A 14,867-nucleotide genomic window follows, 5' to 3' on the forward strand; every position below is an offset into this window, starting at 1 on the left:
CCCCCCTCCCCCCTGGATCACGAGATGGAAAGCGCAGTTTTGATTCCCGAGAGAATAAATAACAGCAGAAGAAGCAGAAGGGGCGTTTGTACTGGAGAATGACCTTTCACCAGGTGATTGGGGGCCTTGTGCCAGGAATATGACCTTTCACCAGGTGATCATGAAGTTCATCCCAGGACAATGACCTTCCTCCAGGTTATCGGAAGATTTTGTCGCAGGAGTAATGACCTATCAGGTGATGAGGGGTTTTGTGCCAGGAGAATGACCTTCCACCAGGTGAGCGGGATTTTTTTTGCCAAACAGCATGTTGAAGTCCATGAGGTGTGAGCAATATTATTATTGATCAATTATTATTTATAATTTATTACAAATCATTAATAATAATAATAATCAATCGATCGATTATTGATTGAGAAGACCAAGTTCACCAAGGAATTGTATATTTTATTGACAGTTTCATTAACAAAATGCTGTCCAGGCCTTTTCTCTTTCCCGAAGGTAAGAAGGTCGTGATTACTTATTACCTTATACTGATGATGATACATTCACACGAGTCGATGATCAATTTGTTAAACATTCCTGATTAGTCAAGCGTGCTTTGCTCGACGCACTCACCGTGCACACTCTGATCCCTAATGGAGACATCTGGACGTGGCATCAACACACACACACGCACACACGCACACGCACACGCACACGCACACGCACACGCACACACCAGCGATTAATGACGTGATTGGTTCATTTCGCAGTAAATTTGTTTTTGGGGACATGAGGACTGATCAGTAAGTCCGTGCCCCTCCACCCTCCCCCGGGAGATTTCAATCGTTTTCCCACAAACTTTCCTTGAAAATCTCATTCTCCTCCGTGTCCTGCCGTGGCCTCCTCTCTTTACCCCTCCTCCTCCTCCCTCTCCTCCTCCCTCTCCTCCTCCCTCTCCTCCTCCCTCTCCTCCTCCCTCTCCTCCTCCCTCTCCTCCTCCTCCCTCTCCTCCTCCCTCTCCTCCTCCCTCTCCTCCTCCCTCCCTTCTCTCGATTCCAAATCTCACTCACTCGATCTATTTCCCTTTGTCGCATAAACCACACCTTATACACTTAAACTCACATTCTCCACCCCACCACCTCTTCCACAACCACAAACCCCCCCTCTTGTACCGCACTCCCCACATCAAGCCCCTTCTGTACTCGTTATTTTGTCTCGTTCTCACTTTACTTATTCCCCCTCCCTCTTCATCCCCCTCCCTCTTCATCCCCCTCCCTCTTCATCCCCCTCCCTCTTCATCCCCCTCCCTCTTCATCCCCCTCCCTCTTCATCCCCCTCCTCATCCGTACCCCTTCCTTCCTCCGCCCCTTTCGCATGTCCTCTCCTCCTCCTCTCCTCCTCCTCCTCCTCCTCCTCCTCCTCCCCCCATGCCGCAGACGTTTCTCCTCCAGCACGGTGTTCACTCTGATCCCCACTGCTCCTCTCTACGTCTCTCCTCCTCCTCCTCCTCCTCGTCCTCCTCCTCCTGCCCCCCAAATACCCCGCCCCCGCCGGAATGCCGCGCAACAACGAAACGAGGCACAAGAAAACGAGCGACATCAGGTCGGATTACGAATTTAAAGAGATTCTCGGCACGTAAGTCATGGATGGGGAGTAGAGGAGGGGAATTGGGGGTGGGGGAGGACCAGCTGGAGAAGAGGAAGAATGAGACGCATTGTTTATACGTGTTTGTCTGTACTTCATCATCCCGACCCTTGTCTGCCCGCCATGTTTGTCCGTTTCACTTCACACAGCTCCCTCTCCCCTCCCCTCCCTCCCCGTCCTCTTCCCCTCCCCGTCCTCTCCCCCTCCCCGTCCTCTCCCCTCCCCGTCCTCTCCCCCTCCCCGTCCTCTCCCCCTCCCCCTCCCCGTCCTCTCCCCCTCCCCGTCCTCTCCCCCTTCCTCTCCCCCTCCCCCTCCCCGTCCTCTCCCCCTTCCTCTCCCCCTCCCCCTCCCCGTCCTCTCCCCCTTCCTCTCCCCCTCCCCTCCCCGTCCTCTCCCCCTCCCCTCCCCGTCCTCTCCCCTCCCCCTCCCCGTCCTCTCCCCCTCCCCGTCCTCTCCCCTCCCCTCCCCGTCCTCTCCCCCTCCCCCTCCCCGTCCTCTCCCCCTCCTCCTCCCCGTCCTCTCCCCCTCCCCTCCCCGTCCTCTCCCCCTCCCCTCCCCGTCCTCTCCCCCTCCCCCTCCCCGTCCTCTCCCCCTCCCCCTCCCCGTCCTCTCCCCCTCCCCTCCCCCTCCCCGTCCTCTCCCCCTCCCCTCCCCGTCCTCTCCCCCTCCCCCTCCCCGTCCTCTCCCCCTCCCCCTCCCCGTCCTCTCCCCCTCCCCCTCCCCGTCCTCTCCCCCTTCCTCTCCCCCTCCCCTCCCCGTCCTCTCCCCTCCCCCTCCCCGTCCTCTCCCCCTCCCCTCCCCGTCCTCTCCCCCTCCCCGTCCTCTCCCCCTCCCCTCCCCGTCCTCTCCCCCTCCCCCTCCCCGTCCTCTCCCCCTCCTCCTCCCCGTCCTCTCCCCTCCCCCTCCCCGTCCTCTCCCCTCCCCCTCCCCGTCCTCTCCCCCTCCCCTCCCCGTCCTCTCCCCCTCCCCTCCCCGTCCTCTCCCCCTCCCCTCCCCGTCCTCTCCCCCTCCTCCTCCCCGTCCTCTCCCCCTCCCCTCCCCGTCCTCTCCCCTCCCCCTCCCCGTCCTCTCCCCCTCCCCTCCCCGTCCTCTCCCCCTCCCCTCCCCTCCCCGTCCTCTCCCCCTCCCCTCCCCGTCCTCTCCCCTCCCCCTCCCCGTCCTCTCCCCTCCCCTCCCCGTCCTCTCCCCCTCCCCTCCCCGTCCTCTCCCCCTCCCCTCCCCGTCCTCTCCCCCTCCCCCTCCCCGTCCTCTCCCCCTCCCCGTCCTCTCCCCGTCATGTCCTCATGAAGTCACGTGATCTTCATCGCTGAATCCTTCCTTCAAGTGTCTAAAACGTCCTGAACTTGAGAACTTCCTCCTCTTGGTTTTGTGTGTTTGTGTTTTTATCGTCAAAGAAAAGCTTTCACTCAACTTCTTCATCCATGATTTAGATTGTTGATGGAGGGACAAAGAGGGATGCAGGTGTTCGTGCAGGATTTGTGGGTAGTTTGTGTGTGCATGGGTGATTGTACCTGGTGTTGGTGTAGGATTTGTGGGTAGTTTGTGTGTGCATGGGTGATTGTACCTGGTGTTGGTGTAGGATTTGTGGGTAGTTTGTGTGTGCATGGGTGATTGTACCTGGTGTTGGTGTAGGATTTGTGGGTAGTTTGCGTGTGCATGGGTGATTGTACCTGGTGTTGGTGTAGGATTTGTGGGTAGTTTGTGTGTGCATGGGTGATTGTACCTGGTGTTGGTGTAGGATTTGTGGGTAGTTTGTGTGTGCATGGGTGATTGTACCTGGTGTTGGTGTAGGGTTTGTGGGTAGTTTGTGTGTGCATGGGTGATTGTACCTGGTGTTGGTGTAGGATTTGTGGGTAGTTTGTGTGTGCATGGGTGATTGTACCTGGTGTTGGTGTAGGATTTGTGGGTAGTTTGTGTGTGCATGGGTGATTGTACCTGGTGTTGGTGTAGGATTTGTGGGTAGTTTGCGTGTGCATGGGTGATTGTACCTGGTGTTGGTGTAGGATTTGTGGGTAGTTTGTGTGTGCATGGGTGATTGTACCTGGTGTTGGTGTAGGATTTGTGGGTAGTTTGTGTGTGCATGGGTGATTGTACCTGGTGTTGGTGTAGGGTTTGTGGGTAGTTTGTGTGTGCATGGGTGATTGTACCTGGTGTTGGTGTAGGATTTGTGGGTAGTTTGTGTGTGCATGGGTGATTGTACCTGGTGTTGGTGTAGCACAGGCACGATGGGCGGAATGGCCTCCTCGTGCATCAAATCTCCTCGTTCTTCCTCGTATTTGAAAAAGTGTTTCCAGGTCGATGAGCTTGTACGTCCAGAATGGACATTCGGGAACATCGGTTTACCTTGACATGTATCGCAAGGACGTTCGTGCACTGGGGACATTTCATGGGATTCGAACCTGAGGCATTGCGAACAAATTCCAAATTCCTGCTCCAACCTACAGGGGCACCGCCTCAGTGGCACAGTCGTACCCTCAGCCAATGATGCTACCCCCCTCAGCCTTGTGCTGCATACGAAAGAAGTAGTCGTGTACTGTACCTGTGTAATGTCGGTCACGTGGGGATACCACCTGGTGGTGTTTCAAAGTGGACCTCCTTGGGGATTTGGGGATCCATCCATTGGGACCATATTCTGTGCAGAGCGTTGGTGCTGCCTAAGCAGTCTCCTTGGCTATTGGCCACAATCCTGGACGGGTCACCACTCCGTCGCAGTATACCTGAAAACTGGTACTCATTTTGCTGACCTCGGAAGGATGACAGGCTGAGTCAACCCCACCTGGTATTAATTCAACAGCCAAGGGGGATTTGAACTCAGGATCCCAGGATCCCAAGCCCACCATCCTAACCATGAAGCCAACACCAGACATGGATTTGGGGATGACATCATTTCAATCGCTTGTTCTTTCACGACACTGTTGGCAGGATATCTCGGTGGTGGCAAGCTCGCTCACCTTTTACCCTTTTCAATGCGGTTTCGATCCTCAATGTAACCATCAACCCATCTGCTTCTGGTGGCCGTTCAAGATCCCACGACGTATTTCGCAAAGACAAGACTAATAATGTGTCAACAACATGGATGAATCCCAAATCCCTGCCATGACGACTCCCGCTCAGAGGGCAATGGTAAAACCACCGAGTGGACTCATTGCCGTGAGACTGCTTCGCCGGCATGCAAACCTGCAGACAGACAGACAGACAGACAGACAGACAGACAGACAGACAGACAGACAACACTGATACACGATGATTAATCAACCTGCCTGTGAAACACCAGGATGACAGTTTATCGTGGGGTCGGGATTCGAACCCAGGCGAGTATCCATACCTCCAAGTTATGCTGTCATCCCCGGTGTGCAGGTGTGGACATTGAAATGGCAAGAGATTTGGAGAATATGCTCCTTGTGTCAGATAGAAATGTTTGAACCTTCGTGAACAAAAGGACTTCAAATGAATCGGAGGGGGAAATAACAATGATCTCGATGCTCCAGGACGTTGGTGTGACGCTGGTCTCATTCCTGCAGATTCTTGTTTTCCGATTATTTGTACAAAGAAACTTTGTCCTCACTTCAAGTCAGGACTCTTGGACGAAACGGTTGTGAACTCGTGCACAGGTGAACAATTTATTTGTTAATTTTTTTTTCATTTTTCTGTTCATCTCGTGCAATCTTTACCGCCGTCAATTTGCTTGTCGTTGTCGCGTGCATTGTATTAAAATATCGATTCAAATTGATCCAGTATTTGTGCATTTCACAGCTGTACTACTTCAAAACATTACGAAATTGTTGTGCACAACAAAGTAATAACATGGAAAATCAATTCCGCATCACCGAAGTGCTCGTGGGATGGCTTAGTTGGTGGAGGTATGAAAACTAAGAGGTCGAACCAATGCCCAGAAGAGAATTCCATTCTCAATTTTATTGATCTGTCCTCCCCGGAGAGGGAAGGGACGAGTCCATGAAATAGAAAACTAAACTCTCCTCCCAGTATTGGAATATATATATATATATATATATATATATATATATATATATATATATATATATATATATATATATATATTTTCTGTGCAGTGTCTGTGTTGTCACTAAACGACTCGCTCAAACGATTGTGAAATCGTACAAAACTTCTGGTGTGGCCTGAACCGACCTCGACTGCACCCATGTCCTCAGGGTATTTATTTTTTTTATTTTTTTTGAATTTTTTTTTTTCTTAAACTTGAATCTTCAACTTCAATTAAATTATTTATTGGTGGAGAGGCACTTTCAACAACTTGGTGGAGAGTTGGTTTCAACAACGTGGCGGAGGGGTGCTTTCAACACCGTGTGTGTGTGTGTGTGTGTGTGTGTGTGTGTGTGTGTGTGTGTGTGTGTGTGTGTGTGTGTGTGTGTGTGTGTGTGTGTGATCGTAATCTGAATTAAATCACCAGATTTGACGAGGCAGCAGGGCACAAATCGAGTCCCATCACAGCGCTTGCTGCATGACCTGTCAGCAACAAGTGTTGCTTTACACACGAGCACATTGTCTCTGCCCTGATGATCACCAGTCATGAGGTTTGCAGCCAGGAATATCAAATTCAACTGCAGAAACACACTGGCTCCATGACATGATACTGACCTCATGTACATAAATTTGATAAGCATCATGTTGTCCTGATGAGCCTTCAACAAGGGCAAAATCTAGATTGACATCCCTGCTTTCATGTGTTTGTTCCCTTAGGCTTGAATCTCTGTCTGCAAAAGCTTGAGGACCACATGGATGCCTCCTTGTTTGGAGGTGATGTGTTGGTATAACTTATGTGCATGAGGTCAGTGTCATGCCATTGAGTCAGTGTGCTTCTGTGTTTGAATATATATATATATATATATATATATATATATATATATATATATATATATATATATATATATATATATATATATATATATACATACATACACACAAACATACATACATCTCATTCAAACTACTGACTCGCTGAACTGACTGATATTAGAAATCGGTACCTTCCAGGTGACGTAGAAAGATGAAATTTTGCGTGCCGACAGATATCGAAGCTCACGCACTGGGGGAAAAATCACAGAACTGATAGAAAGCATCCATGAATAAAAATATACACAAATTAAAAAAAAATGCAGGTGAGTGATCTGAGACAATGGGGGGGGGGTGGGGGCATGGTGATTTTGTGTGCTGACAAACATTGAAGCTGATTTTCCAGGAAAATCACAACCATTTGAAAGTGTACATAAATGAAAATAGTTAAATGAAAAAAAATGCAGGTGATTGATTTGAGACAATGGGGAAGCACGGTAATTTTGCCTTCCGATGGCCATCAAAGCCAATGCACCAGGAAAAATCACAGAACCATCGGAAAGCGTCCATTAATGAAAGTAAAATTAATTTAAAATGCATAATTGGAAAAAACAAATGCAGGTGAGCGACCTAAAACAATGGAGTCGCACGGTTCATCATTGCTTACAATGTGTAAGCATACCCCACTCGTATGTGTGTTTGTATGTATATATGTATATATATATATATATATATATATATATATATATATATATATATATATATATATATATGTGTATATATATATATATATATATATATATATATATATATATATATATATATATATATATATATACACACGTGTGTGTGTGTGTGTGTGTGTGTGTGTGTGTGTGTAGTCACGTCAGCCTCCGTTAACACAGGCCATCTGACCGTGAATCTCTCATCCCCCAAATGACTGGTTTTTAACAACGACTGCGTTCACTTCAATTTATAACTTTACCATCCCTCACGGTCACCCAAATGATCCAAAATTGATGGCAACACACACAGGTGGTCGGTACATAGACTGAACATGTTTCTTCAATATATAAGGAGAATGCATCCCTCTCCCTTCCACAGATCATCTCTGATTCCTTCGGTGTATCTCTCCCTGGTTACTCCCTCCTCCGGTATGATAGACCTGAGCCTCGTCCTGGTGGAGGAGTTGCTCTCTTCATCAACGACTCTATTCCTCACTCACCATGCACTGCCCTCTCTCCCCCACACCCCCAGGAATACCTCTAGCTACGGCTTCCCCTCCACTCCCACCTCATGTTTATATGTGTACTGTACCGTCCACCGAACAGTGATGACTCCATCTACACCTCACTATCCAAAAACATGGACCAACTTCTATCTTCTCATCCAAACTCTCTCTTCCTCTCACGTGTTGACTTCAACTGTCATCACGCCAGTTGGCTGTCATGGCATTTCAGCAAAAGACTTCTGTGACTCATTAGTACTGAATCAATCAGTCAACTTTCTGACCCAGATCTCAACCAATGGTACTCCATCTCTTCTGGATCTGATTTTGACAAATTTCCCTGAAAATAGCTGCTGTTCTTTCTCCGCTCCAATTGGTTCATCTGACCAATGGGTTCTTTCATCTTCACGCTGTGTAAACCAAGGCATTTAGGATCGTTGGTGTCTCCCGTGATGAGGCGGAATCTTTGGGTCTCTCACTCTCTCTCTGCAGGCAGGTCGGTGGTCTTTATGTCTTTTCCCATCTCCTCTCTGGCCTCGTCCACCCCCCCCCCCTGTGCTCTCTGTGACCTGTCCCCCCCCCCTCCATATTTGTGTAGGGTGCTCAAGGTCCACCAGCAACCCACTTCTGGTAAAACTACCAAAATCAAGAATCACTACTCACCTTCACTCTTTCATTCCTCTTTTTTTCCCACGTCTGGAACAAACTCCCACACTCTTTTCAATCCCACTCTTCACTCCAGGTCTTCAAAACAGCTGTTCATCACCATCTGTAATCTTCTCCCATCCAAAACCCCGATCTTTTCTACCCCCGCTAATCCTCCCCCAAACCCACCTCCTTCAAATTCCCTGCTGGCAACACACACAGGAGGACTTTCCTTTTAACTATGTTTGGAGTGGAGATACAGGACTTCCTGCAGCCCTTTTTCAATGCAGGAGCAAGATGATGAGAACCAACGATGAAGACAGAGCCAAAGATGACGCAAGCCAGCCACAAGGGGCATCGGTGACGAGGAGCACCTCGGGACATGCACCATGAACCAGCCTTCGTGACCCTCTCTGTCCTTTCTATCGCTCTTCTTCTCCACACGAGTCCTCCTTGTCTGTGCTCCATCCTCTCAAGGTGCTTCCTCTTCACTCAATCCTCCCTGCACTTCTTCTTCTGCACTTCTGCCTTAGGTTGTTCTCTCTGCCTTGATCCAGAGTCTCTTCACACAAGCTCCTTCGGAATTGTTCTCCATGCTTTCCCGAGGCTCTTCTTGGCTCTCCTACTGCAAGCCATGAAATTTGGCATGCCCTTTCTCTCGGCCCTTATTCAATCTACTGGGAGGAGTCCTCCAGGTCATTCTGCCCATGGCGTAGCTCCAATAAAAATGTCTCCACATTGCTTCTTCTGGGCTCCACAGCACACAGTGCTTCCGTGGTTGGCACACACTGGCCAGACAGATTGTGACGATATCCTTTCTGGAACGTCACACTTTCTCCTTGTGATGGGAAGTTACCACCTGGCCCTGCCTTCAAATGACTTGTTTACCCATACAATATTACCCTGACTATTCTGTCTATAAATCACATATGCTGCCTCAGCATCACATGCAACAAAACTACATACTCTGACAAGACCCTGTTGCATGTTACATTTTGACTTCTTTCCAAATTCTTATCTTGTAGTGGTGTGTCTTTATGGCAAGGGGACGATGTCAAATGTTTCCTTGTAGAGAATAAGGCATCCCTTCTCATATTTTATGTTGTCCTCTGTAAAACTGGATGAGGTTGGGTCGTGTGGGTGAACATGTCAAGTCTAACTTTCCTTCCTCTCTGGGAGAGCAATCTTCACCACTGGATCACTTGAATCCCACACAATCAAGAACAACCGCACTCTGACACCTCCTGCTCCTCAATTTTTTTTTTCCGTTAATGGAAATTGAAGGTTTCCATCCTATCCCGAAGAAGCAATGTTTGTCAAACAAAATCCACGTCACTGTCATTTACAAGGAGAGGCTCAATCTACTTGCATTGGAAATATAATCGAACTCACTCTTCATCTGTTGTCAGCTCCTGCCATGCTGGTTTGTTTTGGTTTCGGAAGGAATGGATGGATGTCCTCCATCCATCCACTATAGAGAAAAAAATAATCCAAATTGTGATGGACTGTCCAGGATGGGTATTTTTTAATACTTCTGCTCAGCTCTTTGATACGTACGATCAGCGTAACCTGGACTCGTGACTTTTGGTGGCGGATGGATTAAAAAACACATTGAACTCGAACAGCATGCAGGATTTTGAATACATCTTTATTTTATTGTCTTGTGTCGTGACGAGTTGTTATTTGTTGATTGGTGATCGAGGTACACTTTTTTTCTTCTTTTTTTTTTTTTCCTCGCAAGTTTGACTTCAGGATTAAAAAAAAAAACTTCTTTGGATAGGTATTGGTGTCGGTTGGAAATAATCTGCTCGGTCTCTCTAATTCAAGTGTTAGTAACTATTTGACTGATGAACAGTGTTCCATATCCCACAAGTCACTTATTAAATCGGCTATCCTACTTTCATTCCAAAATAAATGTGAACAAAGGCTGTCGTCTTTTACTCGTGGAATTTCCGTCCGACATCAGTCAAGAATACTGTCGATCCATATCGGTAACATTTGGTGGACCATGCTTCCCGAACTCCATCACTAGAATGCTTCAGGTATTATGTCATGACAGTTGTGATATCCTAATGGTCATTTGTAAAAAAAAAAAAATAAAAAACATCTTGTAAGTTATCATTTTTGAAACACAGCAAAAACTTTTTTAGAAATTTCTCTCCTCACTTCCTCCACCCTTCCCAAATCATTCAAATTCCAATGTTGTTGAATGAGTATGGTGTGATTAGGTCTTCACTTAGGCCTCCACCAACAGTGCTACCACCTCCCCTCCCAGTTGAAACCTGTCAATGTGATCCATCACTCTTCATCTCACCACAACACTCCTCAACCTGCTCAACTTGGAACCCATCCTTGTCCACCTCATCGACTTCAGCAACTGCTTTAATACCTTCCCTGCTGTATCAGCTGAATGTTGGACAACTGTTCGGTTATCCAACAACGCAAACATTGCTAGCTTACTCCACTTTATCCCCCATATCCACTCGCAGCACACAGTAACTCCATAACCAGAACAAACAAAATGGGGTAGACGGCACACCACATCAGACTCTCCATCTCCAACCTCTGGCATTGTCGCATATAACCGTGTCTCCAACCGCATTCAAAACTGATCATATTACGCCATCGGGAAATCCTTAAATCTTCGCAACACCCAAAATAATTCCACGGCGTATCTGACCGGTATACAGTCTCCAAGTCTAGGCACATCACTGCAATATTCTTCCTTTGCGTCTTCACCTCCTGGAATACTTTCCACCATTTCTGAGTGCTCAATTCATCTGGGTGAACTGGGTATTCCTGCTTTCAGTACAGAATCTATCCTCCACCTTTCTTTTCAACCTCTCAGGTGCCACATACACCACTTCATCAATCATCTTCCATGCTCTTCTCTCTCCCATACCTTGCCAAATCGCTCTACTTTGCTTCACCTTTTATACCTGCTGAAGTACCACCACAGAACCTACAACACTGTAGTTTGCTTACCTGGTTGTTTCTCTTGATTACCTTACAGGCCCCTTTTTTCAAAGTCACTGTGTTGTTGAACCTCCTCCTCACCAAACTTACGCACGCAAACCATCTGAATCTGATAAATAGTCAACACTCTCACCGACTTAAACTCCTGTCCACACCCACACTTCTCACGAATCTGACATAACTCCCCACGCACACCACCCCACCGTTGCATTCCCTCTTCTGTGCAATCACTCCCACACCCTTTCCGGTGATGTTGGATCCTTAACCCTCTGATGGATTCAAACTCGCGTTCACAATGACACTTTACCAGACTTTAATCCACGAACTGTGCTCGCTTGTCAAGATTGCAATAAATTTCTTCTTCCATCCATTGCAGCCCATCTTTCACCACCTGATTGGACACCGTACTTGAGTGATTGCACGAGAAGTCCAATTTAGGATGCGTGAGGCCTGAGATCATTTACGTTCTTACCTCGGAAAGCCCAAAATTGTCCTTGGCTCCGTTCCCCAATAATTTCCCCCGTAGTCGAGCGAGAACTTGAGCTTGTGAGGTTTAAATGTTACTTGCTTGTAATTTAATTGCAGTCGTTTATCAAACTGGGTGTGGGTGTCTGAAACTGCGTGTGACATGGTAACTCGGCAGACGTGACTATTAAAATGATGGCATATTGGCTCGGCGAATGTTTTAAAAAAAAATTAATCAATTGCGAGGATGATATTTGAGTTAGAGTGAAGATGCTCATCAATCTCACCATATCCCTGAGCAGTGTTCAGAGTGATCTGTAGCCCGTTAGCTCATGATCGAATCATGTCGAGCTCAAATTTTTTTTCAAATAATTCTCTTCGCCTGGTTGATTCAGTCATTCTCTCACTCTTAATTTAAATTTGAACATCATTTTTGAGTTTAGTTCAGAAGTAATTCATCAGTGTTGTGATGTTATAGTGGTTGTACAGTGGTAATGGAAGCCTGGTGTTGGCTTCATGGTTAAGGTTTGGGACCTTAGGGTCCTGAGTTTGAGCCCCTGTCGACTGATGGATTAATACCAGGTGGGGTTGACTCAGCTTGTCATCCTTCTGAGTTCTGTGAAATGAGCACCAGTGTACTGGGGTAATAACCATTCGGGGTGACCTGCGTCGGAGTGGTGACCTGTCCGGGACTGTACTGCTTGCCAATGAAACTGCCTCGTCAGCCCGATGTATCTTTATGGCACGGAAGGAATGGTATTGTTATTATTACAGTGGTTATGGCACAGTATATGTATGGCTGGTTAAAATGAGCCTTTTTGTTTCCTCATTTGTTGTTTACAAGCAATGCTAAGGAACACTTTGGGGTGGAACTATCGAGTTGGATGGGTGGAGTGGGGGAGTTTTCTCAAGGTGTTGTTGCCACCTTGTGGTGTGGTTCAGTCATCTTTGCATTTGCACTAGTTTGTAATGGAAATGTCCACAAAGTAATGTATTGTGAGATGCGGCTGTGACGTGGACAACGGAGTAGAGGACTTGTCATTTATGCCCTCCTCAAGCAGAATCTTTCAGTTTACCCTCAACCAGACTCTGTGGAGCAATGGTTAGAACTCCACTCTGAGTCTGGAAGGTCGGTGGTTCGAACTCTGGCTGAGTCATACCAAAGACTTTAAAAAAATGGTATGCGCTGCTTCTTTGCTTGACACTCGGCATTAAAAGAATAGGGCATGGACAAAAAAACCCCCCCCAAAGTTGACAATACGAGTGCAGACTTTGATGGGCCAAATGACCCCCACCTGTGTTGAAGTTCCTGATGAGGGAAGTGATATTATTATTCCTTTTGTCCCACTTTTCTCTCATCTATGAAATGATCTAGTCCAAAGTCTCCACCTCTTCTCTTTCCCACAGTCCTTCGAAACAGCTGCTCATTACCATCTCGTGTTGTCTCCCATTCCCATAAAAACGTACATTGCTGTCCAATAATGTCCTTAGCCTACATTTAATGTATGTACAAGCTCATTCATGAATCCGAGATCACTGAAAACAAACCACATTCTATTTAGTCTTCTCTCACCTCCTCCCCATCCCCTCCCCCTATTCCCCTGTTCACCTTCCTTGTATTCTGAAGGCCCTGACAATCACTGTTGTGTCAGGTCATGTTGCATGTTTATTGTAAAGTAACTGCAAAATCTCTCTTCTTCTGGGGAATAAACGAGTATTGTTAGAGAGGTCCACTTGAGTAAAGACCCTCTATATTGCGCGTCATCCATTGCAGTTTGAGGATGGGGCGAGGTAAAGTTCTGCAGTGTTTATCACTTGATGCTCTCTTTAACATCAACTCTCCAACTCCATACTTGACATGAAGAAATGACACAAATCGTGTAATAATATTCAAAGCAAGAACAATGGTGTCATCACAGCACAGTCAAAGGTTTTCGAAAGATTGAAAGCACAACTCTAAATTGAGACATACAGAGCCAGAAACGATGAAAATTCTGCTCAACCACCAGTAAGCGGGGAGGAAGTCGGTGTAAAAGCTCTCAAACCTGGTCAGACACCTTAACTACATATAGTGTTGACTCCATTGTTTATTTCCTTTGTGCAATGATGCAAAATATCTGGTTCAATAACATTTGAGAGGCGCGAGGGAGATCAAATATCCGAACCATCTGAATGCCGGACACGCTGGCTCCTGGTAATTATGGACCCTTGCTCGTGATCACGAAGGAATCTTACACCTACGTCTTAAAGGAAAGAATGAATGCTTGGCTGGAGCTGCCAGGATTTGGATCTGCTCAGGCCACCACCGACATGATTTTGATTCCCAGACAGTCTGTGCTAAAATTTCATCAAATATGATGGAAAACCATCGAACACCTTTAATGATTTGTTTTTCCCCTGGAATTCTATTCAGAAAGACCAGAATGTTGAGAAAACCACTTTGGATTCCCAGAGATTTTTTTTTTGCTGAGTATGGATCTGGACGATACGAATACGTCGCCTGTGGAAGTTAATGTGAATTGACTTACTATTTCCATGCTCCCATCTGTGTTAGGCCGGCTGAAAATATGGTTTGACCCCCAAAAAAATTGCGACAAAAGGTTTCTCAACGGTTTATTGTAGTATCTGGTGTGCTTAATAACATATCAAAAGTCAACCACAGTCTGACCGCTGGAAAGGTCGAATTTTCATGATGGTGTCCAAGATGGCCGCCAAATCCTTAAAATACCCCAACTCCTTCATTATTCATCCCAGACTAGGAATTTTGGTGTCGAACCCCATGTTTTTGGGACCGAGGAATCCATTTGGCTTGTTCAAATTGCAGTGACATGATTACATAATTGTGAAATCCAAGATACAATTTGCTTTGTGTGACTATTAACATTTATTAACATTATTTATTTATTGACTATTTATGAATGACCTTCTGTTTTGCATCTTTTCAGGCCTGACCATGAGTGCGAGAATCGTAAACCAAGTGACTTGCCCCATCTGCCGTGAAGACTTAGGAGATGCTTCTGATGTGGTTGAAGTTCGTCAGAAGGGAACTGATGGAATCAACAGTGCGAGTGTGCAAAGAGGGTGTATTTTCCCCCTTTTTTCTGGTGTATGTTCCCCC

General features: G+C 46.8%; 1 protein-coding gene across 3 annotated transcripts in view; it reads left to right on the forward strand.

The window, feature by feature from the left end:
* The first annotated feature begins 255 nt into the window (after positions 1–255).
* Positions 256–14,867, forward strand: part of LOC147019176 (calcium/calmodulin-dependent protein kinase type 1D-like) — a 64,790-nt gene continuing 50,178 nt past the window's right edge. For 2 of the 3 annotated variants that reach the window (XR_015062666.1, XM_085899507.1), the window contains exon 1: positions 1,397–1,617. Coding sequence is in view for 1 of the 3 variants with exons in the window: in XM_085899507.1 (XP_085755633.1) it covers positions 1,538–1,617 (80 nt within the window). In the remaining 2 variants the exon portion in view is untranslated. Of the gene's footprint in view, positions 277–1,396; positions 1,618–14,867 lie in introns of those variants that run through there. The other variant, XM_085899509.1, reaches the window with a different exon arrangement.

This window comes from Eptatretus burgeri, chromosome 10 (assembly GCF_056783735.1).
Source record: "Eptatretus burgeri isolate ZD-2024b chromosome 10, Ebu_testis_v1, whole genome shotgun sequence".
NCBI lineage: Eukaryota > Metazoa > Chordata > Myxini > Myxiniformes > Myxinidae > Eptatretus > Eptatretus burgeri.